General features: G+C 63.3%; 1 protein-coding gene across 9 annotated transcripts; it reads left to right on the plus strand.

Moving 5' to 3' along the window:
* The first annotated feature begins 63 nt into the window (after positions 1 to 63).
* Positions 64 to 27,132, plus strand: SLC29A1 (solute carrier family 29 member 1 (Augustine blood group)). 9 transcript variants are annotated; one of them, XM_050709481.1, is made up of 14 exons: positions 64 to 112; positions 4,503 to 4,612; positions 20,498 to 20,580; positions 21,197 to 21,278; positions 21,481 to 21,653; positions 21,837 to 21,976; positions 22,180 to 22,314; positions 22,496 to 22,593; positions 22,960 to 23,050; positions 23,163 to 23,254; positions 23,389 to 23,497; positions 23,629 to 23,714; positions 25,786 to 25,985; positions 26,242 to 27,132. In XM_050709481.1, exons 3-14 carry the CDS (start codon positions 20,552 to 20,554, stop codon positions 26,351 to 26,353), a joined length of 1,347 nt encoding a protein of 448 aa, XP_050565438.1. In that variant the 5' UTR covers positions 64 to 112; positions 4,503 to 4,612; positions 20,498 to 20,551; the 3' UTR covers positions 26,354 to 27,132. The 9 variants fall into 9 exon arrangements, with proteins under 9 accessions (XP_050565438.1, XP_035412235.1, XP_050565439.1 ...); XM_035556342.1 differs by lacking the exon at positions 64 to 112 and adding an exon at positions 472 to 1,024; XM_035556380.2 differs by lacking the exon at positions 64 to 112 and adding an exon at positions 556 to 1,024 and having other exon boundaries at positions 4,518 to 4,612.
* Positions 27,133 to 27,877: the final 745 nt, after the last annotated feature.

The following is a 27,877-nucleotide window of genomic DNA, read 5'->3' on the forward strand; positions in this document are numbered from 1 at the left end:
GCTCCCGGCAGGCTCCAAGGCTCAGCCTCTCCTCCGCAGGCGCAGGATGGGGCTTAAAATAGCCGGGCTGGCCGCCGCCCAGATCCGCAGCGAGGGCTGCGAGCGCAGAAACGTGAGCAGCGGGCACGGGGCTGCTCCCACCCCCCTGCGTCCCACTGCAACCCCCAGCTGGGGACGGGGGCAGCGGTGTCACCCAGCGAGGGGCTTCGTGCTCCCGGAGGGGGGGAGTCGGGGGGATTTGGGGCAGCAGATTTCTCTTGGCTCGGTCTCTTGGCTCGGTCACCTGTTTTCCTCCAGCACCGCCGCTCGGCCCGTGCACGCTGCCTTAATGGGAAGAGAGGAGCGGGGCGGCTCGCTCGGGGCTGGGGGGGATGCCCTGGGACGGGGCCAGCCCTGGCCGTGCCGCGAGGAGGCACTTGCAGCCCCGGCCGTGCGCAGCAGCCGCTCGGTCAGGAGCCGCCAGCTCATTCCTGAGCTGCTGAGGGGCCCGGCGGAGGGGCAGCGGGGCTGGGGCTGCACGGAGGGCTCGTCCCCCCTCACTGCTTGGGGTGCGTGACACCCAGAGCCACCGACTTGCCCAAAGCGTCCCACGCTGGCCCAAGTCCGGCACGGCGGCGTGAGATGAGACGTGTAAAACGGAGAGGGGACGGGGGCACCTTGTGACCCCAGGCAGAGCCCACGGCACGCTCCCCGTGCAGCGGGGCGTCGCAGGAGGGCACCGTCCCCTGCACCCACGCTGCAGGAGGGCGCCTTCCCCTCACCCTCTCCCCTTCCTCGCCCTGGCGCCGGGCCCCGCTGACGAATCCCGCTGGCGGTCTCGATGGCAGGCGCCGCTTCCCCCCGCTAATCCCCGCGTGCACGCAGCCTCCACTTGCTGAGCCAGCGGGAGCCCTGCGGAGCCGCTCGCAGCCAGCGCCCGGCTGAGGAGCTCGTGGCACGGTGAGGGCGCCGCAGCCCCCGTCCTCCCTCCACCGGAGGATCCCCGGCGCCGGGCAAGGCGGCAGCGGGGAGCTGAGCCCTGGAGGTAACGGGCAGGGTGGCGAGAGGGAAAGGCGCTGGCTTGGGGGCTGGGGAGGGGACGTGGCTCTGAGAAGCCGCCACAAGGACCCACGTGCAAGGTCACCCCGCAGCCGGGGGCCTGTGCCGAGCTCTGTCACCCACCGCCCCGTCCCTCTGCCCCGGGGCTGAACGGGGATCTGGGGATCTGGTGACAAGGACGATCCGGCTCCCGGCCATGCTGCGGCTGGAAGGGAAAGGGCTGGGGGGAGCAGGGTCTGCAAGGCGATGCCTATAGGGCAGGGCCCCCCGCTTCACAAGGACTTTGTCCCCAGGAGGGCACGGGGCATCCCCGCGCGGGGGCCGAGGGCTGTCCTGCAGTCGGGTGTCCTTGGTGCAGCGGGCAGAGCGCTAGGACCTGGGGAGAGGCAGGCAGGCAGCGCTGGCAGCTCTCCCCCTGAGCAGTGCGGGATCCGGGCTTGTCAGCCGGCAGCACCACGGGCACGCAGCCTGCCAGCGGCCCTGCGGACACCGGGGGAAAAAAAAAAAAGAAGAAAGAAAAATCACAGCAACATGTAAGCGTGCGTGGCCGTGCCCCGGGCTGGCACCGTGTGCCACGGACAGCCGCCGCGGAGCTGCGGGGGCTGTAACTAGGGCACGGGGCTGAGCGGCGGTGCCGCGGGACACAGCAGGGCAGAGCTGGGGCCCGGGGACACCGGCAGCGGTGGCTTTGCTCCGTGCGCTGTCCCACAGCGGGGCAGGGGTTGGGGTGCCGTGGGGGTGGCAGGTGGTCCGGTGGGTTTTTTTGGCCCCAGTGTGCTCGCCCCCACGCTCCCGGCCATACTGGGGCGGTGCCTTGTGTTTCTGTAAGGTCCTTGGGGCGCCTGCAGCGCGGGGGACACCACCGGGGAGCCCTCGCTCTGTGCCCCTCCGTCGGGATTTCGTCCCCAGCGCTGCCCAAACCTCGCAAGCCCTTTGTCCCCGGAGCCAGGCTCTCTCCCGTGACCCTTCCAAGCTGCAGGCTGACCGCTGGGAGCCCGCCCTCGGCCCTCGCTCGGCTCCCTCCCCAGCTCCTTCCTCCCCAGGCGCCGTCCCCGTGCTGCCCTCGGCGTGATTCGGCGGGGACGCGGTGGCCCCGGCTGCCCCTCGGCTTGTTTGCAGGATCCTGACCCCGCGCGCGGGGCGCAGAGGCCGGGGCAGGGTCCGCAGCCTGGCCCTTGCCCCCCCGCTGCCTCTCGGCGTGGCGGCACCGTGCCGCTGTCCCGGCCACGACCCCACACGGGGGACGCGGGTCGGGGTGGGCAGCCCCGGCTTCGGCCCACCGAGCTGCTCCGGGGGGGCTCGTCGGCTTCTCGGGGAGCTCTGCCCGGTTTTTTGGGGGGGGCTCCCATCACCTCCATAACCACATCTGTAATGCACCCATCCCAGCTGAGAGTAGCACCCCAAAATCTTGAGGGGGGGCCCCAGCTTTGGGTTCTCGCCAAGCCCCCGAAAGGCTGCTCCAACCCCCCCCCCCCCCAAAAACACACAGCCCCCCCCCCCCAGCAGCCCCGAGGCGCCGGGGACGGGCGCGCCGCCGGCTGCGGCCAGCAGAGGGGAGCACCGCGCCGCGCTCCCCCTGCGATGAGTTTGTCGGTGCTCTGGCACGGCTCCGGGGCCCTTCCCGGCGCAGCGGGCTCGGCACCGCTCGCCCCAGCCCACCCGAAACCCGGGGAGAAGCAGGTGGCGCCCCTGAGGAAGCCCCCTCTCCACGTCCGCACCCCAAAGCCCGGTGGCACCCCCGAGGATTTCCTTTGCCCTGGTTTTTTTTTCGGTTTTTTTTTTTTGCACATCCCCTGCCCCCGGGCGTAGCCAGGCGGGCGGGTACTCACTTGGGGTGCACCCGATGTGGGGGGGGCTCAGGCTTTTTTCCTCCTCTCCTGGGCTGTCAGCGTGCTCAGCGGCCAGCCTCGGGTTCGGCCTGCCCTTCTGGTGATGTCTCATCATCGCGCCCCGTTGGTTGGCCGTGGGGCCACGTTGCGGCTCGGGAACGCAAGCAAACACGGCTGGCAGGGAGGGGAAATAATGAGCGGCTTGTGGTGCTGGGAGCCGTGCGAAAGGTCCCTCCTGGGTGCCTCCCCGGGAGATGTTTGGGAGCGTCCAGCCACAGCTCCGCTGCTGAATTGCCCGAAGGGGAAAGCATGACAGGACAGGCTCCGCTCTCCAAACAGGATCTAGCCAGCCGTGCCAGGCGTTTACACAGAGCCGAGTTCCTCCACGCCAGGCAGCGGCTGGCGGGCTGGGCGCGGATTTGGGCAGGCGCAGATTTGGGCAGGCACCGCCGTGAAAGCTCCTGGGGCTGCGTGCGGAGCCCTCTTCTGCCCGTGGCCGCGTGCCGCGGTCCCCGTGGTGCCATCCCCACGGTCCCCATGGTGGGCGGCAGCTTCTGGCCGTGCTGGCGCTCCCCAGGAGCCATGCAGGGCTCTGCCCGCTGCTGTCAGGACGCCTTGGGAAGGCTGATGGGGAGGTATGGCTTCGGGACGTCCCTCCTGTCGGGGCTTTGGGCAGGGAGGGGACGACACGGCAGCAGCCCTCCCTTCTCCCTGGCACGTTACCCCTTTCCCAGCTCCCCTGGCGCATTTTATGAGCGCGGCCGGGCGCCAGCTGGCTCCGTGGCGGGACGCTGGCGCTGCCGGCCGAGGGCCTGGATGCCCCCCGCACACCGCCTCAAAGAGCCGGGTGCCCTTGTGGATTTGTGTGGCTCCCTCGGCCCACGCTGCCACCAGAGCCAGCTCCCTCCTCCGCCAAGGACCCCTGGGGCGAGAAGCGTGGTCCCTCGGACAAGGGACCGGGCACTCTGCTGGCCCATGCCCTGGGGCTGCGATTTCTTGGCGCAGCCAGGGGAGGCCCCCCAGCCCACCCTGGTGCCTCCTGCAGGACTGGGAGCCCACACCACGTGTCGTGAGTTCCCCCAGGTCTCAGCCTGGCCCCTTGCGGGCAGAAGCAGCCCGTGGTGGGGAGGGGACAGCACCGCACCGGCAGTCCGGTGGCTGCTGCTGTCACTCAGTAACCAGCTGCCCTGCAGCTCCGCGCCAGTAGCTGTCATTAGGCAGTAAATGCTTGTCAGAGGAGCAAAGGGGCAGCTGGAGCTGAGCAGGGGGAGCAGGGGTAGGGAAAGGGAGGCAGAGGAATGGGGACAGAGGAACTGCTGCAGAAAGGACCGTGTCCAGGAGGCAGCAGGGGTGGGAGACCCTCAGCAGTGGCTTTGGCAGAAGGGTTTGTGCCCTCCCCCCAGCCCGCACCCAAGGGCTGCCAAGGGGAGCACCAGCGCCAGGTCCCAAAGATGCTGCTGTCCCCACGAGCACCCGGCCCTGCTTCCCCTTGGGATGATGGAGGGAACGGGAGGCCTGAGAGCACCTGGGCCCCTTGCTGAGCTGGTGGACAATGGGTTTTGTTCCTGCCTGCTGAGCTGGAAAGGCACCCACGGCCCCATTTCCACCGCGAGCAGCCTGGCTTTATCTCGGCAGGTCTGGCCGCGGGAGGACGCAGAGGGACAGCGGCGTGCCGGCGGTGTGTGCGGCCCCCTGCGAGCGGTGACAGGCACGGTCGGAGCTCCGGGGAGCATCACAGCACACAGGTGAGCATCACCTCCTGCCCCAAATCACAGAGCAGGCATCCCTGGGGTCACCGCTGGGAGCCCTGTGAGCGATGGTGGCAGAGCCCTGTCCCCAAATGGGGCTGGCAGCAGCTCCCGGGGACTTCAGCAAGAGGCTGAGGACCTCTGTTGACCATCAAATCATCCGGGACTGCTGCAGCCTCATTACAGCTGGGTTTCCAGGAGCCTGTAGGGTTTTTTCCCCCTGCCATTGACCAAGAGGTCCAGCATCGTCCGTGTTTCCCTCCACGTGACTGATGAAAACGCTCCTTCTCCCGCCTTGCCCGGCGCGGCTCCGCTCCCCTGGCCTGTCCCCTGGCCGTAACCCCCCGGGTGTGCCAGCAGGATGAGAGTCGGTGTCCCCCAGCCCTGCCGGGGGGTGAGCAGAGCAAACCAGCTCTGCACGTGCCCGGGGAGAGCGAGACCTCCGCGCGGCAACACGCATGCCTGTGTTTTATAGCCCTGCCTTTCCGCACACAGGCGCTGCAGGTGGCCGGGGCTGCCCTCGCTTCTGCAAAACGCCCTCGGCAGGAGGGGTGCCCCAGCAGCACCGCGCCCGCAGGCCTCGCACCAGGCATCATCTGGGCACCCTACGGGCACAGCGCCCCGCATGCCAGCCCCCTGCTATCCCGCAGGCCTGAAGCGCGGCCCCGTTTTGGGCACAGAGGCTGATGCTCGGCTCGGATTTGGGATGGCAAGCGTGGATTTGGAACGGGTTGGTGCGCAGGCCCGTGTCCTCACGGTGCCTCGGTTCCCTCCGTCTGCAGCACAGGCAAATGAGGGGAAAAGGAAAATCTCGTTCCGGAGGAGGAAGGCTTGTGGGTTAATTAACATATGGTTGCAAAGTGCTTGCAAATCTCCGAGGGCAGCGTTTGCCGTGGGTGCCAAGTGTAAAGGATTCTTGAAACGCCGAGCGCATACAAATATTAACTAGCTCCTCAGGCTCCAAAACTCAAACATTGCCCAAGAGGTACAGAAAATATTTCTTCAGATTATACCCGCTGCCTGGAATAAATCTCACGTTTTGCTCTTGCTTTCAAAATCAGCCGCTTGTTTGCCTTCCCCTTTTGGATTTAGTCGCTTTAGTGGATGCGGGGAATTGCTACAAGGAAAAAAAAAAAAAAAAAAAAAGCAGCTTTTGTGAAATGTTTGGCAGTGAGCGTATCTGAAAGGGGAGCACTTCTGCTTGTTCTGCCTGTTAAAAACTGGTTAACTAGGTTGGAGTACAGCCTACAAACTGGGCTCCAGGTGATGGCTTTGGCTTGCCTGTGGCACACACTGGAGGTTTCGGAAGGAAAAACTCAACCAGCCTCTCCGGCAGGCCCCGTTGACGGGTCTCCCAGCATTATATAAGGGAGAGACTTTGCTGGCTGCCTTCCTCCGGGAAAGTACAAGCCTGCCTTCTCCCTTTGCTCCGGGGAGCGAAGCAAGCTGCCAGCAGCAGCGGCGTACTTTGGCAGCACGCTGCTGCTTCCCGACGAGGAGGGTGGGAGAGCAGCAAGCCCCCGGGCTCGCTCCGGGCTGGCTTTTCCCCGTGCGCGGGGGAGAAACCCCTCTCCGCGTGTCGTGACGGCGTGGGGCGGTGGCGGTCCTGGTGCCAGCCGTTTCCAGTTCGGGGCAGAAGCGTTTTCCGGAGCTGTTTGCTTCTTCTGGGAGGACTCGTTGTTGTGCTCGCAGGAACCAGCTTGATAACACGCGAGCCACTGGGGAGCAGAGGGCTCGGCAAAGGCCGTGCGCCTGGCCCGGATTAAGCAAGGCAGCTCGGCCCTCCAGCTGGGGCGCGTATTTGTTTGCGGGGGGATGCGCGAGCTGTGAGCAGCTGAAGTGTTGGCTTAGTGCTCGCCTCCACCACCTGCCCGGCTCTGCCCAGAGGCCACGTGCCGGTATCGGCACCGCTGCTGCAGGCGGGGGCTGAAGCACCCCTCCTGAGATGGGAAATGGGGTGCAACCCCAAAGCTGGCTTGTAAGGGGTGATGTTTCACAGCCCTGAGCCGCTCTCACGTCCAAGCACCGTGCCTTGCTCGCCCCAGGCCACCTGCTTGCCCACGGGAGGACACCTCTAGACCTGGTCCTGCAAATCAGTGCTGGCTGGGTGAGGATCTGTGTGCCGAGAAGCAGCCAGGCTGGGGCTGCCTTCCTCCCCGTGCCCCCCCGGGCACCCTGTCTGCCTCCCGTCTGCCTGCGGTCACCGATGGCTGCGCTCGGTGCTAATGGGTTTTAAAGCCCACATCTCCACCGAGAGAGACGGCTCTATGCAGCCGTGCCAACTCCAGTCCTTGGGAGTGTCGTTAGGAGCAGAGCTGTGAATTAGGCAACGTTTAATCCGGTGTGTTGGCGATGGTAAGTGCTGTGTACCCTGCTGCTGAAAGCCCGGGGTGAGGCGGCAGCTACGCCCACCTGCTCCTCCAGTGGAGGCTTACTGGAAAATCGAGTAGGAAGGAGATGTTGTGGTGGTTTTCCTCCCAACGGGGTCCGGGTCTCTTAATGGTGCTGAGAACTTGCTGCCGGCTCCTGGAAGCCCAGAGGTGGCTCGAGCGGGTGCCGGCGCTCCGCACCACGCGCCAACGAGTCCCCGGGGGATTGGTTCCCGTAGCATTTAGCTAAAATTGGAGCTTATACATAACAGTAACATCTTAACGATGCTCGAATGTTAGCTTGTGCTGCTGAGCTGCGAGTGTGACCTCTCGAGGGGAAACGCAGGGCCCGAGCCAACGCGGCACCAAGGTCCCCACGTCTCCCACAGGAGCTCGTAAGGCTCCGTAGGCGGCAGCGTGGCCGATCTCACAGCTAGAGGGGTGATTTTAGACATCCCAAAGCAGGCGATGCTGCAGCCTTCCACCTGGTTTTCTATTTTTCCCTTCCCTGTGTATTTTGAGGTGATCTTGGTTGGTGTTTTTCCCTTAGTGGGGGAAGGAAGGGAAGGGAGAGGAGGACTTTGCCTGCGTTGCAGCTCACCCGGAGCAAGACCTTCCAGATCGGAGATGTTTAGGGAAAATAGGCTGGGGAAAGGCAGGCCCCTGGGCTTGGATCCGTCACTGCCTGCGAGACACAGCAGGAGCTTAATTGGAGACGGGAGCTTTTAAATTTAATTTGACCTGATACGAATCTTACACTTGGTGCGACAGCCTCCTGCCTTGTTATCCAACAACGCTTTCTGCTGCTCGCTCCGTGTTCTCAGGGCTGCCCGCGGGCAGAGCCCAGCAGCACAGGATTGCGATAAATGGGTTCCGCCGGCACCAGCAGGGCTCCTGCAGCGCTGGTGCCGCCGAGCAAGGCGGCGGAGAGGCCCCTTCACCAGGGTGACACGCTGCTGTGCTTCAGAAAGCGCCGGTGGCTGTCTCTCCTGTGTCACCGCTGCCTTTTTTTCCGGCTGTGTGGACTTTTTGCTTACACGTAGAAGTTTGCAGTTCGGACGTGAAATAAAAGCTTGGCCTTCGGACGTGTTTCTGCAGGAGAGGCATGTCGTAGAGCATCTTGCGAGAGTCAGTGAGGATGGGGGGATCTGCATGAGCACCTGGGGTCGTTTAGCTTCCAATTTTCATTTCTAGCCCAACTGTCTGCAGTTTCCCGAGGAGGTTTATCGGTGCAGAAAACACTTGAGCAGTCAAATAAGGGGTAAGTTTACAAGCTGCGGTCACCTCCCGGGGCTGCGGCGTACAGGTGAAGAGAGCCAGCGAGGAGGGCAGCGTGTTTGAACCAATGGCCAAACAAAAAAAGATCCCTACAGCCGCCCAGCCGCCCAGCTAGGAGCCCGGGTTAGCGTGCACACCCCTTCGCCGTGGGACAAAGTACCCTCAGCGCTGGCGTACCTTGGCACTTAAGCAGAACAACAAGTAGGCTTTGAATGCCAGCTATCTATACCGATCGATTAACGTGAGCTGTGTAAAAAAAAAAAACCACCTCCTGGAGCCGGCGCAAGCGGGGAAAGGGCCCGGAGCCCGCCGCTGCTCGCCCTTTGGCCACCGGGCGCCCCGCGCACGGGCGCGCCCCGCATCCCGGGGAGCCGGGGGGGGGGCCTCCGCATCCCTGCGCCCCCCCGGGGCTGCGGGACACGGCTCCCCCCCCCATCCCCGTGTCCCCCCCTTCGCCGTGGGGCGGAGCGGGAGGCGGGCCCGGGGCCGTGCGGAGCGGCTCGGCGGGGAGCGGGGCGGCGTGGGGCTGAGGAGCGGCGGCGGAGCCCGGCCCGGAGCGGGGGGGAGCCGCAGGTGGGTGCGGCGGGGGGGGGGGGGGGGGGGCTCGGGGATCCCCGCGGCCGTGGGAAGGAGGGGACCCCCCCCCCCCCCGCGGGGCGTGGGGACCGCGTGGCGCCCGGTGGCAGCGCCCAGCCCGGCCCTCGCGGGGCTGGAGGCGGCAAAAGGAAGAGGCGGCAAAAACGACTCGGGGGGAGGGAGAAAAAAATGGGGGGAGGCGGCTTGCGAGCGGCTGGGGGGGCCGGGGAGCGCGGGGGGGCGGCGGCAGAGGGCTCCCTGTCGGGGGGGTGCGTCCCTGCGGGCCCCCCAGCGCCGCCGGGGCCACGCGTGGGGCGCGGAGCTGCCCCCCGTGGGGATGGTGCGCCCCCCCCCCCCCCCCCCCCCCCCCGCGGGTGCTGCTTTGCTCTCGGTGCTTTCCGCCCCCCCTAACTTATTTTAGGAGCGCGAGCCGGCGCATGGTTTTGGGGCCACGACGCCGGTTCCCGGCCACGGGTGGGTGGGATGCGGGGTTTCCCCGGGGGCGATGCGTGGGCCCCCCAGCGCTGCGACCACCCGCACATCACGCGCGGAGGTGCAGGAAGGCGTGCGGGCTGAGCCCCACGTGCCACCCGGCCCCACGTGCCACCGGGTCCCCTCGGCTGGTGGCCCTCCGCCAGGAGCCCCCCCGCCGTGGTGGTGGCGGGTCCCGCACGGGGAAACGCTCCCGGCTGGCCGTGGGAAGCGGCGGCAGGTTTCAACAAGTGTTTTTCTGTTCCTGAGCACATCGGCCGCGTTAGCAGAGTCTGGCGCAGGCAGAAGCACGGGGAGCTCGGCGTGGAGCCCTGCCGTGCCGTCCTCCCCAGCCCTGTAGCTAAGCCCGAGCCTCTCGCCCCTGCTACGCGCTGAGGCTGGCCAGGCTGACGCTGCATCTGCCTCGGAGACAGGCTGTCGGCTCGTGGGAAGGCGGCGGTGGCCAAGCCCTGGGGCTGTGGGATCTCGGACAAGCGAGCCTGTATCCTTCAGCCCAGCAGATTCCCCAGGGCTGTGGGCAGCAGGAGGAATTCGTGCAGCTGTCGGCCACAGCTGGATGCGCTTCCTCGCTGCTCCAGAGCAGGAAGCAGCTCGGCTGCCCCACGGTTGCCTGTTGCGAGCCGACACAATTGAGGAGACTTCTGTGGATGCCGACATGGGAAATCCCACTCTCCTCTTGCACCCCGTCCCGGCTTGGCGGCATCATTTCCGCTCCCCAGTCCCTGCGAGCTGCTCCCTCGGGCCTGCCCTCGCTACAGAGCTCGCTCGGGGCACGGCTGCGCAGGGATGTTTTTCTCTTGGGTTGGTCTCAGGTCTGAGGGGTGGCTGGTGCCGAGTCAGTGCGGTGTGGACACCACGCTCGCGCCCTGCTGAGCTCTCCTGCCCCCACCGTTGCCTTTTGCTCCCAGGAAGGACAGGTAGGTTTGTTCTCGGCTCCCTGAGACTGAGTCTGTGGAGCAGAGGAGCTTTCGTGTGGCTCCAAGGGCTGTGGCACAGGCCCCAGAAGGTGATTTGCAGAGTGGCTGCCCCCCGGGCCAGTGCAGATGAGAGGCGGGGGCTGTGCCAGGTACCTGGAGTGAGGAGGAGGAGAGCAGAGGATGAAGATGTCCACCTCAGCCTGGCCCAGCAATCGTGGCCCCGGCACACAGGGCAGTAGGGCACCTCCGTGCTGCACTTATCCCTCCTGAAGGTGCATAGTCCCTTTCACCATCACGGCATCCCTGCGCTCATTATCATGGGGTGAGATGTCCTTAATGAGTCCCGTCCTCTTTGAAGTTGAGCCATGGGCTTTGTCCTTGCCCCGTGATGACCGGTCTCCTTCCTTGTTGTGGCCAGGGAGGAAGCCGGGGTGCGGAGGACGAGGCACCCGTTGGCCTGGCATGGCACCCTCCTCGCTTTGCCCTGCTCCTCTCAGCTCCCTGGGCAGAGGCAGAGCTGGGTCCAGCCTGCAGCCGTCTGGGGAGGTGCCGAGCCTGGAAGGCAGCGAGCACCTCCTCTGCTTTCGCCAGGAGTCCTTGGGAGTTGTTAAGGAAACTGCGAAACTCTTATCAGCCAGCAGAGCACTGTTTGCTTGCCTTTGTTACCAGCTCAGTACTGAGCCCGAAGTGCAAACTCCATGCATCTTCCCCCCAGCACCGAGCTCTTCCCCTGTCAACATAGCACCGGTGCGTGCAGGGCAGCGAGGAACCGCAAGCTCTCATGGTCATGCCCATGCTAATCAGTGTCCCCATGCCTTTTACTCACCTGCCGGCGAGCTCAGGCACAAAGCTCCCCGAGGAGCGCGCTGCAGGCTTTTGCAGTTGGGCAGGAGCCAGGGTTTTAATGGGCAAGCAGCTCTTGGGGTTTGGTTAAGCAGTGTGAAGGCAAAAAGTAAGAGGGTCCCTGCTCCCGTGGGAGGAGTGTAGCTGCTGTGTGAGGGTAGTGCTGGCCTTGCCCAGCTTCATTTGGGATGCGGATGGTGTGCAGGACGTCACTCTTGGTGACATTTCGGTCCTGCTCTGGCTTGGAGCAGGCTTTTCCCTGGTTTCGCCACTCCCTGAGGAAGCAGAGGCTCAAAGCACTGGGTCCTGCGGCCAGCAGTGGCACAAATCGGTGAGCCTGGTGCTCGAGGCTGTTTGTCAGCCTTTTAGCTAAGCTGTGGGTGCACACAGCCGGGCTTTGCCTCCAGGAGAGCTGCTTTCTTTGAGGCAGATGGGGAGCAGAGACTTCGTGTCTGCCTGCTGGGTGACGGAGAGGCAGCCAGCAGGAAATCAGGCTGATTGCCGCAGCCTTGCCTTCTTCCCAGCAGTGCCAGGGGGGATTTATTTTAGTTCATTTTCTTTAGGACTTGTCAGATGGGAAAGCACCTCGCTGTGAAATTTCCAGCGCCTCCGTCGACAGCTGGCAATTTGCTGAGCGAGCAGCCCCAGGAGCTGCAGAGGGAGGCACGTGGGGGACACGGCTGGGTCAGAGCAGCAGGAGCAGTGGGGCGTGCAGGGCTCTGGGGCATGCAGCCCACCTTAAAGTTTGCTTGTGGGATACCCCGGGAGCTCGGGGCCGAAGGGGCAGCCGGCATGGCGTGGCTGTGCCCTTCCAAGCCGTCGGGATCCGCAGGTGTTGCGTTGCGGTTGAGGATGTTGCGTTGGCTCGATCCTTGCACCATCCTGTGACAACAGCGGCATTCTCCATTAACCATGGGCGGCAGGCCGTGCCAGCAGCGCTCAAATTGCAATGCAGCCGAGCGATTAAGAAGCAATCCGCCCTCCCCTGCAGCTTCTCCTTCCCGTCTTCACACCTGCTCCTTGTGGCGACGCGAGGCCGGGGCGACCACGTGCCGAGCCACATCAGGAGCTGATCTGCCGGCACGCTGCCAGACAGGGCTGCTACCTGGGGCAGCAGGAACGGGGTGCCTGGGCGATGTGGGGCAGGAAGACACAGATCTTATCGCAAAACCCCAAAATAGATAGGGCTGTGCCTCGCACAGCAGCTCTTACCATTACCCTCCGTCATCCACAGTGGATAAGAGCTTTCCAGGAGAAACAAACCCCAGCACCACAAAGTGCCTGGCTACTTATAAACAAGGACAAGTCATCTACCACCTGCTGTCCCTCTCGTCCTTTGGGATGTTGTGAAGCCATCGCTTCAGCAGGGTTCGGCCAGTGGGCTGCCTGTCCCGCAGCCGGGCTGTTTGCCGTGCGTCAGCACAGGCCAGTGTGAGGGTGGAAGGTTTATCCTCTGACTTATTCCCTCCAAAGGATGCGTCTTGAGCCAGCGACGCTCACTCTGGCTGCACATGCACCCTTGTTTTTGTGGGGACGGCTGTGGCAGAAATGCCCCGTCTCCTGTGGCAGAGCTGCCATGTCCCTGTCCATCACAAAATGGCCGCAGCCAGCGGCTGAGGCGGGTTCAGGATGTGTGAGGCACTGTTGCCATCCTTGGCAGGCCCGGCAGCTGGCAGCAGCACCTTGTGGGATGTGGCAGCTGCCAAAAGCCGCTTTCCTGCCTGGCATCCCATTTCCCAGCAGGGCCGTGCATGTTTCGTGTCGAAAGCAGTGGTCAGCCAGCGCCTGTGTTCCCGAGCCGGCCTGTGGGCACCCAAAATAGCCCGTGTATTTCTGCCCCGTGGTGAGGGAGGAAGCTGCTCTGTCCCAGTGCCCTGGGGCCACCCATGGGCGGGTGGCCTCCTGTAGTCCTGCTCATGTCCCCCTTGCTGTCCCCTGAGCCCTGTCCCTCTGAGGTGCCCTGCGGCTGCCCGGGGTGCAGCTGAGTGATGCCGTATGCACGGACAGGGGTTCCTCAGGCCCGAGCGTGAGCCACGGGGAAGCTGCCGGAGCGGAAGAGACGTGCCCAGCCCTGCCCCTGGGCTCTCACCAGGGTTCTGCCCCCCAGGTGGCCCCATGGCCGTGTGGGAGCCAGAGGTGGCCCTGCCTGCCACGGGGGTGCGGGACAGCCTGGGCCTTGTGGGGTGGCACGGCTGGGCTTGCTCTGCCCTCCCCGCATGGTCGTCCTGGTATGCGGTGGCCTGGGCTCCCAGCTGATTTTTGCATTAATGGTGTCCTGCCCCTTCTCCCCGTAGGGTTTTCTTGACTCAGGAGCGGAAACCTGGCTTCCTCCCATTGTGCCTCTTCCTGCTGTGGCCCCCGGGACGACCCCTTTCCCCCAGCATCTCCACGTGGCCCCTGGGACCTGCATGAGGGTGGACCTGGAGATGGTTTCCTTTAGGTTATGCTCTTTTTTTTGGAGGTTTCCGCAGATGCGTTTGAGTAGAGCCCTGCACAAATTTTTCGTTCTGCCCTTGGGAGAAAGGGGCTTTATTTTTCTAATTTTCCAACCCAGTTCTGGAAAACTGTGCCCTCTTCCCAAGCGAGGTCAGGGCGGTGATGTGACGTGGGTGGCCTTGTCTGAAGGTCATCGCTGCCACCTCATGTCTTGCAGGACAGGCCGGTGTGCCCCAGGAAGAGCAAAGTGAGGACGTGTCGGGGAACCAAGCATATCGGCCAGCTCTTGGCTTGTTGTCTCTTCCTTCTCCCCGTGTCCCCACTTCTGGGGTGACACCCTTCGCCCCATCGTGGTGTGTCGGGGTGGAGGGGAGGCCTGTGCCCGAGGTGGTGGCACCTGAGCAGCCAGCTCGCTGCAGGAGCCCCTACCAATCCCTGTGTCCGCAGGCAGGCTCCCGAGGGCAGCTTATCTCTGTCCCTCCGATGTTGGCTCTATCTGGGGAGCTCCTTCTCCCTGCTCAGCAGTGACGGCCCCCCCTAACTGCTGCCCTCTCCGGGCACCGTATCTCCTCTCCCACCCCCAAACCGCTGGCCTTGGAGCCAACGACGGCTCAGATACTTGCGGGGCTTTACCGCCAAGGCGGTGCTGTCCCCAAAGCCCCGGCTGCCCTGCGTGGCCCGAAGTGACCAGGACCCGGGGCTGGGACCACCCTGCCCTTCTGGTAAGCTTCTTGCCATGACTTTAAAACACCTGCCCTGGTCAATGAGGGGAATGGCCACTGGCTTTGGGGTGCAGCGTTTGCTGGGGTGCTGAGCAGCAGCACCCGTCTCTGCTGCATGGGGCTGTGTGGGTGCCTGGAGGGGTTTTTCTGGCTGGGGACCCGACACTGGGGCACTCACTGCATCTGTGGGGCTTCCCTCCTGCTGCTTGGCTTTTCTTGCTCTCTGTATTTTGCCAGCTCTAATGGAGGTCTAGAAACCCGCTCAGCATCCAAGGTGTGGACCCATGGCCTTGGGGTGGGGGAGCTCAGCGGTGGGGAAGAGTTCCAGCAGGGGCAGTTTTAGGGCTGGCTGTGCCCCATCACTGCCACTCTCCATCACGGGAAGCCCTTCAGGGGCAGCCCATGCCCTGCGTGTTGGGGAGCTGTGGCCAGGGGGAGGAATTTGTGGGCAGCAATGACCACGCTTGGTGTCAGCGCGGTGCAGCCAGGAGCTGCTGCTTAAGGCACAGTGAGCGACCTGACGCCGGGCACGTAAAAGGGGCATAATTGCCAGGTGCAGGACAGCGCGTGGCTTGCTTGTCAAATTAAGAACATAAATGGAGGGCGTGAGAAGAGCCTTTCCGGATTAATTTACACACCCGGGTGGCTCGACCTGCCGGGGGCCCCCGGGGAGCCTCTCGGGACTCCTTGAACCCTCCAGATAAGGGACTTTGCAGCTGGCTGGTGTGCGCGGTTCAAAACACGCCGCAGGGCTGGACGCTCCCCCTTTGCCTCCCCGCGCCACCCGGCAGCCAAGATAAGAGCCAGGGCGGCTACCGGCAGCGGGGACATCCCCAGTGTCTCCTGCTCGGCGCAGAGCCTGTGGGGCAGCTGTGGGAATCCCGTGTAAGTGCTGCAAGCCAAAGGAGTGGGGCTCAGTGTCTACCTTTCCTTTCCTCAGTGAATGGGTAGCAAGGTGAGGCAGGATGCAGGCCAGAAATGGTGCTCCGGGAGGTGTCAAGGAGGTGTAATCGCTACACACTGTGCAGAAACCCGTGTGGGGTGAGGGTGCTTGAACGGGGTGTCTTTCAGGAGTATTTTCTGCCCGCCAGCGCCTCGCGATGCGAAGGGCAGCAAGGCGATGGGGAGGCCGAAATGCTTCGCCGAGCTCCTTCCTCCAGGGGCAAGGGCAGAGCAGCGATGGGGGAGCGGAGGCTGCAGTGAGCTGGTTTGCATATAGAGGCAGGGCTCAGAAGGGAGAACAACAAGTACAATAGGAAGTGTTACCAGCTCGCTGGTGGAAACGGCTCGTAAAGCACACCGGGAGTAGAAAGCCAGCCACGGGCTGTTGGGGAGGATCAGAGGAGAGGCCGCAGAAGAAAAGGCAAACAAAGCATTTGCCTCTGCTCTCCAGGAGAGCCTGAGCAGTTGCTTCCACGCTGCGTCCTCCTGTCAGGGGGCTCAGCATCTGAGGAGCCCGGAGGAAGGCTCATAAAACAGACAAAGCAAACGTTGGTGACGTTCACCGACAGGAAAGGGAGGATGAAACAGCCAACCCTTGTGTGCGACGTGCGCTCCCTCATTCACTACTGCTCCGGACCTCAGAGACCGGGAAGGGGGAAGATGTGACGCTGATTTCTAAGAAGGGCTGGGGGGAACTTCGGGGAAGAGCTGGCTGGTAAAGCTGCTGTGCGTACCGCCCGCCTGCACCGGGACCGTAGAGGCCAGCCGAGCCTGTGGGCACGTGGTGGGGAGCTGCCAGGTGCCGAGGTTCCTGCGCGGGCACCCCAGGCCCCCAAGCTGGGCGAGTGCTTCGGAGGGAGCCTGGGCTCGTGGTGGCCGCATGGCTTTCCAAAACGCATTCAACGAGGTCTTTTAGCCCGGTTTTTAAGGAAGCTGGCTGGGCAAGAGGGAAGGTCCTTGCACGGCTGGGTAATTGGTTCAAAAACAGGAAGCAGGGCGTAGGAGTAAGTGGTCATTTTCTGCAGTGGAAGGAGATCGCTGCATTGAGCTCCATGCTTTTTCAACACTGTCATGAGTGACCTGGAAAAGGGAATGAGCAACGAGCTGACAGAGTTCGCCTGATGCTATCGAATTACTCAGGTTCATGAGGACGAATGCCAGCTACAAAGAGCACAGAAGAGCGTTGCAACACCAGGCAGCAGGCAGATGAAATTCAGTTTAGATAAATATCAAGTGATACCAAAGGGAAATAATAGTTCCAAATCTGCAAAGGAGATTACACACTGAGCTGGCCACTCACAGCAAGACCTGGGGCTATTTCAGATAGCTCAGTGTGCAGCCAGAGTCATTGAGTGCATCAAATCATTAAGAAAGAGCCTTTGTCACTCTTTGCAAGCGACAGAGGAGCACCAAAGCAGGAAAGCCTCGTGCCATTGTTCAGATCCATGGCTCATCCACTTGTAATGTGGCCCCCTCATCTCAGAAAGGGTTTGGGAGAACGGGGAAGGATCTGGAGAAAAGCGAAGAGGAGGATCAAAGGCGCAGAGCTGTTTCTGTATGACTAAGTGAGCTAGAATTTTTCTGTTTGGAAAACATGATCTAGGGTGGCTAGGATCCACGCCTGGAAAGTCATGGCTGGCACGAGAAGGGGTCTAAAGTGTGTCCAGGCCTTGAATCCGAGGGCGAGGGAGCCTTGGCGGAGCCGCCTTGGAGGTGCCGCGCGGCGGAGGAGTTCCTTGCTGCGGGACACTGCCCTCACTCAAAGGGCTTTTGAGGGGAAGTGGAAAATTTCACAAAGCGAAACCCGCTGTGGGTTACAAAACACATAACAAGGCTATCTGACTGAGGGGCAGCATTGCTTGGAGGCTGAGAGAGCAGTGACGGAGCTGCTATCCCTGCTTGTGCCGTTCTCGTGCGTTCCTGGCGTTGACTTTTGCCCTCTTAGAGACCACATCCCAAGCTGGCCGGGCTCCGTGTTGACCCGGGGCACCTGCCCTGCTTTTGCGAGGGCTCGCGTTCGTCCCGGCGCCGCAGCGAGGTGCGCAGCCACGCACACTCACGCCTCTTGCAAAACGCACCAGGTGTGCTCGTGGCTGAAGGCGGAGGCGCGTGGGGCATAAATGACTGCAAACGGAGGGACCGGCCTCGCAGCCTGCTTCCCGGCACCGCGGCACGGCCGGAGCAAGGTAGGGGCACCCCGTGCGTGCGGGTGGCCTGGCCGGAGATGAGATGTCGAAGCGTCTCCCGTCCTCCAGCCGAGCCACCGGGGTTTCATGTGACTTGGTTTCATGGGACCTCCGTGCCCGCAGGTAAACCCCGGCGGCCCCAGGTCAGCCTTCCTGCTGGCGCAGGGGGGAGAGGACGGAAGCGGGGAACGGGGCGATGCCTGGAGAGGCAGCTGGCCCTGCCCCGTCTTGGCTGCGCTGGCAGGAAGTGCTGACCTTATCCCTGCAAAGCGATCCGGCGCGGCGGGCGGCAGGAGGATGCCAAGGTGCTCGCCGGAGTGCCCGCCAGCAGCCCCTTGGCTAGGGACAGCAAGGGTGGCATGAAGGGCTTTTCTTTAAAGGGCTGGTGTTTCGGGGCGAGGCTCAGAGCATCCCCATCCATCACCCTGAGATTGCTCCGTGGAGTCGGACGCGCTCTTTGCTCGCTGTTGGCGAAGGTGGCAGGAGCTGAAGGAAAGGCGGCGTGTGGGAAGGGAGGGGTGAGGAAGCCTCCAAAGCGGGTGACAAACTGCCGCCTGCAGGCGTGGCGGTCCTGCAGTGCCAGTTTTTCTGCAGAGCTTGGGCGTTTAAGTCACATCCCTGCCCTGGGCTGCCAGGCTTGGCCCAACACAATAGGTGTCGCCTAGCGTGTGCCTAAGCCTTTGTGCCGAGCAAATGGGCAATTAAAATTGTGCTCTCTCTCGTTTGCATGTGGTCAAAGGGGATAACTTCCTGCTTGCTAAGCCCATCCTACTCCTCATCCTGCTCCTTCCGCACTTCAGAGGAGATGGGATGGCCAGGAACAAGATGGATGTCCTTACTCCGAGGCCCCGCATCACCCGCCTTGTCCTGTGCCCTCCGTCACACTGGTGGCCGCGCTGAGGTCCTCAGGAGGCGGCAGAGGTCGGAGGTGCACTGGGCTCCATCCCTGGTCTGTTATTGTCGGGTTGCTCTCAATCTGTTGTAGGATTGCTCTTGCTGGGTCGGAGCATGGTTGCCACCTGTTGCTTGCGTTGGTTTGACCTCCTCTGTTTGCCGTAGGGTTGTTTGTAAGAGTTGGCAGCTGGATGCGTTTCCTGCCGTAATGAGCACTGACCCGTGCGCCCCTTGGCAGCGACCGGCTCTTTGTGGAAAAAATTAGAAGGCACTTAGCAAAGTGAGACAGAAAACAAACAGAGCAGGCAGGAGGCTGCGGCCGGGCATCACCCGCTGAGGTCAGGCTCCTGACGCAGGGATGCTGGCGCTCCGCGGACGGAAGCAGAAGGTGTCGGGGAAGGCAGCGTCACAGAAGCGCCCCCAAAACCCCGCTCCCGTCCCCCCTGCATCCTCCCTGCCGCTGGCAGCCCCGCGCCGCCTCGTGCACGATGCCCTTTGCCTGCTGCCTTCTCCTGGGCAGCGGGACCCGGGCCGCCTGCCAGCCCTGGTACCCGACACCTCCTCTGCGGGTGCCACCGGAGCCACATGGCCCCGTCCCCGTGACCTGAGCCGGGGCTGACGCTCACCCCCAGCAGCAGGGGGGGGCACGTGCCGCCTTCAAATACGCTGGACCCCGGGGGTAGGATCAGCATCTGGGGTCTGCCCTGGCTCTGTCCTCCCCAGGTATGCGTGTGCCGTCGGTCCCTTCCCCGGCTTCTCGGGACACCGGTGTGACCCGAGGGAAGCTGGTGGGGGGCGGTCTGGGAGCAGAGCCGGGGGTTTGGCTGGGTAAGGGGTGGCTCGTGAGGGCTTGCTGGGGACCTGCAGGGTGAGCTGGGGCTCTCCTGCCTGTTTTTTGGGGACGACCAGCGGCCTCGGCGGTGTTTCTGCATGTGGGGGGTAGCAGTCACGCTTGCAGGCACCCCCCCCGCTAATCCAGTGCCAGGGCTCGGGGTGTCTCCTGCCTGCAGGGACGCTGGCGGGCTGCCACAGGGGGATTTTCGGGAGGGGATTTTCCCGTGCTTCCTCTGGAAGCCCTGGGACAGCTCACAGGGGCAAGGAGGGAGCAGTCATATCCTGAGTGGGAAGGCAGGGGAGCCTGCAGGCGGCTGGTGGGGCTCCAGGTCCCTTGTGGCACGGAGGTACCGCACTTCTCCCTCGCCACCTTCCTCTCCCAAGGCGAAGGGCGCGGGCCGTGCCCAGAGGCGCCCTGTTGCCTTTAAGGCAGGCCGACCTCGCGCGGACTACAGCTCCCGGCATGCTGCTTCCCGCCAGCCCCCTCGGCCGCCCTACCTGGCAGGCGCGCAGGGTGCTGCAGGCAGGCAGGGAGGGATGCTGCAGCCCGCGGCCGCGCAGGAGAGGAGGGAGGCGAGGCGGGCGGCTGGCGGGGGGCACGGCCGGGGGGCCGCGGCGGGCTGAGCTCCGGCAGGCCCGCTGCGGATGAAGCGCCCTGGGAGAAGCGGCCGAGTCCCCCATGCACCGCCCCGCCTGGAAAAGGACAAGGCAGGCCTGCGGGTGATCCCCCTCTGCCCGAGGGAGAGGGAAGGGGGACAGGGGGCAGGGGATGGGGTCCGGTTTCCCCCTGCGGGGGAAGCGATGCAGGGTGGCGGCAGGGGCGCAGGGGAGGGGAGGGCAGATGCCCTTGGCTTGCCCAGGAAAGGGCTGCGAGAGCCCTGGGGAAGAGGCAATCGGAAAAGGAAGGTTTGCGTGGCTCTGACCCCAGAGGCCACCGGACGAAACGTGGACGTGTCCTTTGTCCCTCCCGGACCCCGAGCACTGGAAGGATGTGGGGAGGGCGGGGGAGCGGCCGCAGCCCACTGCGCATACGCTTCGCTCGCAGCCTGGGGATTGGGGGCAGAGCTGCAGGCTCACAAATCCCTTAAGAGCCCGCAGTGGAGTGGCAGGCAGCTGGGGTGGAGCAGCGTGGGCATCTCCGGAGGGCAGGTTTCCCCGTGGGAGGACAGGCTGTGTCCCCCGAGCAGCAGCACACAGCCCGGTGTCACAGCGCCTCGGCGACGGGCTCTGAGCCGCAGCTCTCCCACGCTGCTGAGCTGCGCTCCTGCCGTTTGCCGGCTCCGGGCAGTCCTGCGGAGCGCTCGCCCAGCGGCACAGCCCCGGGGTTAAAACCAGCGCTCTGAGGCCCCTGCCTGGCCTCACGGCCCCATAAAATCCTCCGTTTGCTTCCCAGACGGAGAGCCGCCACGAGACCTGCCGGGACCCGTGCTGACCCTCGCTGCGTAAGATGACAGCAAGAGACGGGCCACAGGATAGGTAACGCCGTGCCGCCGTGTGGGCGCGGGGGCACGCGCAGGATACCAGGAGATCGGGGGGGGGCCAGGGGGGCCAGCATGCAGGGGGAACCCCTGGTCCTGCTGTTTAGTGGGCTACAGAGCTGTAGGGCCCGTATAGGCTGAGCCCCTCGGGAATACTGCGTCGCTGACAGCCAGCAGCGGTTGTGGGAGAGGCTGGGAGCAGCAGGATCCGTCCCTGCCCGTGGAGTCCACTCCCCGAGAGGCTCCATCAGTTTTTCCACAGAAAATGGGCTGTAAACAGTCCCCGGTGCTGGGACGCGGCCACGCTCTTCCCGCCTAGCGTGCCTCGCTCCCCGCTCTGGCAAGGGTCACCGCGCGCCCTCTGCCTGGAAGCCCTCCCGCGGCCACGGCCACTCAGGGGAGCCCAGGCCAGAGACAGGGAAGTAAACGCCTCGTGCTCTCCTTCGCCACGAATCTCCTCTGCTTATTCAGAGCACTGGTCCCACAGACGACACCGGGTTGTGAATTTCATCCTCCTCCTCCTGGTGCTTCCCACAGCGGGTTCGGGGACAGCCAGAAGGGACGCCTGTCCCCTGCCCTGCGTCCTGCTCCACACCTCTCCGTCCCCTTTGCAGGTACAAGGCTGTCTGGCTGATCTTCTTCATCCTTGGCCTGGGAACGCTGCTGCCATGGAATTTCTTCATGACCGCCAGGGAGGTGAGGGCTTGCCGTGGCGCTGATCGTCCCGTGCCACCTCTGGGGACCAGGCGGGAGGCAGAAGCGTGGGTGACCTGGGTGGGATGCGTGGCGCTGAGGCAACAGCAGGAGCCCTGGGCTGGGTGTGGGGCTGGAGGGGGGTCAAAGCTGGCCTGGGGAGGCCTCGCAGCACCTCATCTCCTCCCGGCTCCTTCCCCCGCAGTATTTCATCAGCCGCCTGGCGGACACCGAGAACATGAGCCACCTCGGGAACCAGACCGGTGGGGCTGCCTTGTCCCACTCCTACCTGCAGTCCATGTTTGACAACTTCATGACTCTCTGCGCCATGGTGCCCCTCCTCGTCTTCACCTGCCTCAACTCCTTCATCCACCAGCGGTGAGCCCGGCCCCATCCCTGCCCCTGCCAGCCCCCTCAAGGCTTGGCTCAACGCCGAGCCAAACTGCTCGGCCCAAAGGCGAAACACCGGCCTCCCGTGCTGTGCTTTGGCTGGGACTCCCGCGGGAGAGCTTCCCAGGCCTCCAGGGGCTGGGCTTTCCTCACCGAGACCCTCTCTCGCAGGATTCCCCAGCAGATCCGCATCTTGGGCAGCCTGGTGGCCATCGGGCTGGTGTTCTTAATCACCGCAATCATGGTGAAGGTCGCCATGGAGCCTCTTCCCTTCTTCGTCTTCACCATGATCAGCATCGTCTTCATCAACTGTGAGCGAGGCACCGGGGGGGAACGAAGGGGGCGCGGCCCCAGGGCCGGGACTGCCCTCTGTGGGAGGAGACCATGAACCTCCAGGGAAGGGGAAGGATGGGGACCCTCCCTGGCCCCGTGGGGCCGGGGCACTGGCTCCCCACAGAGGCGCGGTGTGTCCTTGCCTTTGGTTTCTCATTTCTGCTCGTCTTTCCCCTCGCAGCCTTTGGCGCCATCCTCCAGAGCAGCCTCTTTGGCCTGGCGGGGCTCCTGCCTGCCAACTACACAGCTCCCATCATGAGCGGGCAGGGCCTGGCAGGCATCTTCGCTGCTTTGGCGATGATCTTCAGTATCGCCAGTGAGTAATCCCTACCCTGCGGGTCACGGGGCCTTCCCGGGGCCCTGCTGTCAGCAGGGGATGGTGGGGTCACACCAGACCCTGTTGGGGTGGGAGGTGGTAGCACGGTCTCACTCCTCCCGCCCCTCTTCATCCTCTTCCTTTTCTCCCTGTCCCTCCACTTCCCTTCCCGCGCTGCCAGTTGGCGCTCAGCAGCCAGAGAGCTTCATTGGTTACTTCACCACGGCATGCGCGGCGATCGTGCTGGCAGTCTTCTCCTACATCCTTCTGCCTCGCACGGTAAGACTTTGTCTTCTTGGTGGGGAAGAGCCTGGGGACACGGGAGCCTTGCGCATCGCAGCGCAAGGACCTTGGCCTGATAGCGCCCCAGCCTTGGCTCCTGCCAGCCTCCACCTCCTGGGTCAGGGCAGGATCTCCGGCGTCCCGAGGGAGCTCCCTGTGGTACTTCCCACCTCAGATACCCATGGTATCCCTGGGGCTGTGTGGAAATGAGCCCCTGGGTGAGCGGGAAAGTATCAGGTACAAGAGGAAGAAAAACTTCGCCTATCTTGCATGATCCGCTGTTATCGCACGGCCCCAGGGGCCAGTTCCCTGGCAGCCTTCTTTCTTTGCAAACAAGCGAGCTCTCTGGCTGCGTCTCTACAGGATTTCTTCCGGTACTACTCCATGAAGGACAAGACAGAGTACCACGTGTACAACGCAGAGCTGGAGACCAAGAGAGACCTGATTAAGAAAGGTGAGGGGCTAAGAAGAGGGAGAAGAAGAGCTGAGAGGAAAGATGAGACAGGACTAAATTAGATCTGTGCTTTGGGGGGTCTGCTACGCCCTGTGTTTGTCTCTCCCTGCAGATGAGCTCAATGGGATGGAGCAGAATAGCTCAAAGATCATCCCTGTCCACAGCCCTGACGAGAAGTCCTCGGTCATCTCCATTTTTAAGAAGGTCTGTGAGTTGCCAGCAGCCCCTGCCCTGCCCGTTTTGTCAGGAGGTGGACGCAGGGCATGGGAGAAGAGACCAGCCCTGCACTGCTCTCTTGGCCTATGTTTGGTAGCAGCCTCTTTCTTTCATCTCCGCAGCTCTGGCTCATGGCTGTGTCTGTCTGCTTAGTCTTCACCGTCACCATCGGGGTCTTTCCTTCCGTCACAGCGAAGGTGCACACTAGCCTCGGAGAGGGAAACGAATGGGGTAAGTGTGGCCAGGCGTGGGGCGGGCTAGGAGGAAACTGGCAACAAGCTAAATGGGAGGAAGGAAAGTGGGGCTCGTGAAGGAGGGCCCAGGGCACCCTGGGCGCCGCTGACCTGCTCCTCCTCCTGCAGGTCTCTACTTCATCCCTGTCTCCTGCTTCCTGATGTTTAACCTCTTTGACTGGGCAGGACGGAGCCTCACTGCCCTCTTCACATGGGTAAGCAAACGCCCGGGCGCTCTCCATCACCCCGTGGCCACGGCTCTCGCAGGGGTTGCTGTCCATGGCCTGGAGGAGGAAGGAGGCGCAGAGCTGCCTCCTGCCCTGGCTTTAAGCCCTAAGCAGAGATTTATGGGTTAGAACCAAAAGCCACAGCGTTGTCCTGTCCTCCTCCCACCCCCTCTTTCAGTGTGGCTTGGATGAAGCTGTCTCCTCCGTTCCAGCCTCTTTGTAAACAACCCTTCACTCCAGCTATGCAAACAGCCAGGCAGGATGGCGGCAGTGGAAGAGGGTGAAAGGCAGGGCAGCCCAAAATAAAACCTCTGGCCCCTGCGCAGTACGCAGCACGCAGCTGCTTTAAAGAGCCCGGTCCTGGGAGCAGAGCGGAGCCGTGCAGGTCCCCCCCAAGCCCCGAGCCCCCTTGCTCTCATCTCCTCGTGCCTGGCTCGGAGCCGCCGGGGTTGGGCGGTGGGCGAGGAGGGGGGGGCTGTCCTGTCTGCGTCTCTTCCTGCCCCTTCACCCACCCCCCAAGCGCCGTTTCCCCTGCGTTGTTCAGGCTGTTTGTTTGGAGAAGCTCCTCACAGCGGCACGCAACGCGGGGTCTGTCCGGCCCCGGCTGCGCTGGGCTTCCCTGCGGCCCGGAGCCACTTCTCCCCGGCCGCCGCTGCTGGCTGCCTTGGCCACGAGCTGCCCTGTCTGTGGCGGTGGGACGACCCAGCAGGAGACGTTTCCAAAACAGCGCCGTGTGGAAAGTCTGACTGCGTGTGGTTTTGGGCCTCGCTTCCCTGGTTGGGGCCCTCCTCTCTGCTCTGCAAACAAAACAGGCAGCTGCTCTTGCTGGTTTGCCCGCAGGCACAACGGTTGGCATAGCCTCCGCCACGTGCTCAGGAAGCCGAGCACCCTCGGCTACCTCCAGGGCAGACAGGGGTCTCCTCCGACCCCAGACCATGAAGTCCTGTCCAGCTTTGCTCCTCCAGGACCGCTCTTAGGATCCGAGACTGTAACTCGGTCCGTGCCTTTCCCAGCACTGTCCGAAATGGTCCCAGTGTAATCCCTTTCCCATGTTGCTCGATCTCACCCCGCTTGGCTGGGGGACGGCGTAGGAGGCTGGAGAGCTGGTTAAAGCCCAGTTTGCAGGCTCTGGGTTGCCAGAGGGGATTTACCTCAGCCGGCCTTGTCCTGTGCAGCGGTTTGCAGCAGGAGGAGGTTGCGTGTGCGTGCACGAGGCTCTCCTCGCCGCCCCTGTTTCCAAAAAGGGCTTAGCAGTTGCTCACAAGCCCAGCTCAGTGTTTCGGCTCTCGTGCTGCCGGTCTCCAAGTCAGCTGGGACGGGACTTTCCAGGCAGTAGCCAGACCCAGTAGGGCTGGTGGCCTGTCCGTCTCTCCTCTGCACACTGACCTCCTCACCCTGTCACGGCAGAGCAGCAGCTCGCCAGGCTGACACAGCACGTCCCACCGAGGTGAACTCCGTCTCTGGGGGGGAAGTAGCGTTCCCCAGTCACAGCCCTGCTGATGAATCCGCAGCGGTCACTGCTGCTTTGGCCTCTTCCTTCTTTCGGGGACCAGAACGCGCCATCTGCAGTCACTCTCTCCCCTCAAGCTACATTCCCGGAGCTGGAGGTCCCCAGAGCCTCTGGTGCTGCTGTGGGTCTGTGGCACTTGTCTGCTCCTTATCCTCTCTGCTCCCTGCTGCAGCTGATGCCCGTGGCAGCGAGAGGCTTCTTGTGAGCGACACGCTACCAAATACCACCAGGGCTGGGGACAAAGAGGGAGAAAAGCACCGCCAGCTTGAAATCGCAGTCGCTGCTGCAGGGGCAGCCCTGAGAGCTGGGTGGTGCGTGCTAAGGACCACAGGCAGGAGCTGCGGGTCTGGGAGCCTTGTGCAGAGGGGCTCAAGAGATGCCGTGCTCCATCCCTTACACCAGCTGGTGATGCTGGGCTTTGTTGCAGCAGGCTTTGCCCTCTGTGTGGTGGCTCTTCTGCAGCCGCAGCGCAGCAGGGACAGCCTCTGTAGCCCTTGCTGCTGCGCCAGCCACCTCAGAGCTGCTCAGCGCCCTGTGTTTCTCCCCCAGCCCGGGAAGGACAGCTACCTCCTGCCAGCGATGGTGATCCTCCGCGTCATCTTTATCCCCCTTTTCATGCTGTGCAACGTGCAGCCCCGGGACTACCTGCCTGTCGTTTTCTCTCATGACGCCTGGTACATCATCTTCATGATCTTCTTCTCCATCTCCAACGGCTACCTGGCCAGCCTCTGCATGTGCTTCGGGCCCAAGTGAGTACAGGCTGGGGACGAGGGAAGAGCTGGTTACAGCTGCGGGTGCCCAATGCACTCTGCCTCTCTCTCCTGCGAGCCCGGGGTTTGGAGGCAGGTGCTTGGAGCGAGGTGGGATTTGTTCTTGGTGGCCTCCTGCCATGGAGGAACACAGCCTCTGCCTCCTCGGTGGCCTCCTCTTGCCTCTCAGCAGAGCTGATGCCAGGGCACGGGGCATGTGTCGTGGGAAGGGGGCCGACACCTGTTTCTCCCCCAGGAAAGTGCTCGCCCACGAAGCGGAGACAGCCGGAGCAGTCATGGCGTTCTTCCTGGCACTGGGCTTGGCCCTAGGAGCCGCCATCTCCTTCCTGTTCCAAATTCTCGTCTAGCAGAGGCACCCAGAGGGTGCAGGGACACCGAGATGGCTCCGCATCCTCCTCCGAGGCCCTGGACACCTCAGCGCTGTGGGGAGATAACACCTCACGCCTGCCCCTGCCAACTCACACTGCCATGGCAGATGTTACACCCAGGGACGGTTCCACTCCTCCAGGGTTGGCCTGGCTCCTGCCACGCTTGGCCGTGTGATGCCTTCAGGCCTATGTGCCTTTGCCTTCCCCATGCTGTGTGTAAGACTCCTGGGACCTCGCTGAGGTCCAGCCGCCTCCCGTGCTGCGTAACTCCCCCAGCTCAAGCCCAAAAGCCATGCTAAACCTCCTCATCTCTGACAGGCGGAGTCGAAGGCTAGCATCCAGTGTTGTTTCCCCTCTTGCCCCCATCCCTGAGGCCCCTAGCGGCTTGCTCCCCTCTCCTTCCAGCGTGCCTGGAAGCATCCCATGCCACGCATCATCTCCTACCAGGGAGAACTGGGGCGACAAGAGCGCCAGCCACCCCCAGTAGCCCAAGGGACACCCCTGTGGTGTGACTGAGGGCCAACACCACGACTCAGTCTCCACGCTTCGCTTTCTGCCTCTCTCCTTGCCTTCGTTCCCTCCCCAGAGATCCTGCCATTATTTCCTTTCCGCCTCCCACCCGTGTACCAAACAGGAGGTCCCACCTGCAAACAGGAGAGGGGGCAGCTCCCCCCCAGCTCCCTGCCTGCCTCTGCCCTCCCATGTCTCTCTCAATGTACCCGTACGTTGCCCCTTTTCTATAAAAAGACTAAAACCTGTGTCCGTCTCCATCACTGCAGGGGCTTCCTTGTAGCATTCTCCTCAAGAAACTGGCTGCTCGTGGCTTGGACTGGCGTACGCTTCGTTGGGTTAGAAACTGGCTGGATAGCCGGGCCCAAAGAGTTGTGGTGAATGGAGTCAAATCCAGTCGGAGGCCGGTCACTAGTGGAGTCCCCCAGGGCTCAGTACTGGGGCCGGTCCTCTTTAATATCTTTATCGATGACCTGGACGAGGGGATCGAGTGCACCCTCAGTAAGTTTGCAGACGACACCAAGCTAAGTGCGTGTGTCGATCTGCTCGAGGGCAGGAAGGCTCTGCAGGAGGATCTGGATAGGCTGGAGCGATGGGCTGAGGTCAACTGTATGAAGTTCAACAAGGCCAAGTGCCGGGTCCTGCACCTGGGGCACAACAACCCCAAGCAGAGCTACAGGCTGGGAGATGAGTGGCTGGAAAGCTGCCTGGCCGAGAAGGACCTGGGAGTATTGGTTGATAGTCGGCTGAATATGAGCCAGCAGTGTGCTCAGGTGGCCAAGAAGGCCAACAGCATCCTGGCTTGTATAAGAAGCAGTGTGGCCAGCAGGACTAGGGAAGTGATTGTGCCCCTGTACTCGGCTCTGGTGAGGCCGCACCTTGAGTACTGTGTTCAGTTTTGGGCCCCTCGCTACAGGAAGGACATGGACGTGCTTGAGCGAGTCCAGAGAAGGGCGACCAAGCTGGTGAGGGGTCTGGAGAACAAGTCTTACG

The sequence above is a fragment of the Cygnus atratus genome, chromosome 3 (genome assembly GCF_013377495.2).
Source record: "Cygnus atratus isolate AKBS03 ecotype Queensland, Australia chromosome 3, CAtr_DNAZoo_HiC_assembly, whole genome shotgun sequence".
NCBI lineage: Eukaryota > Metazoa > Chordata > Aves > Anseriformes > Anatidae > Cygnus > Cygnus atratus.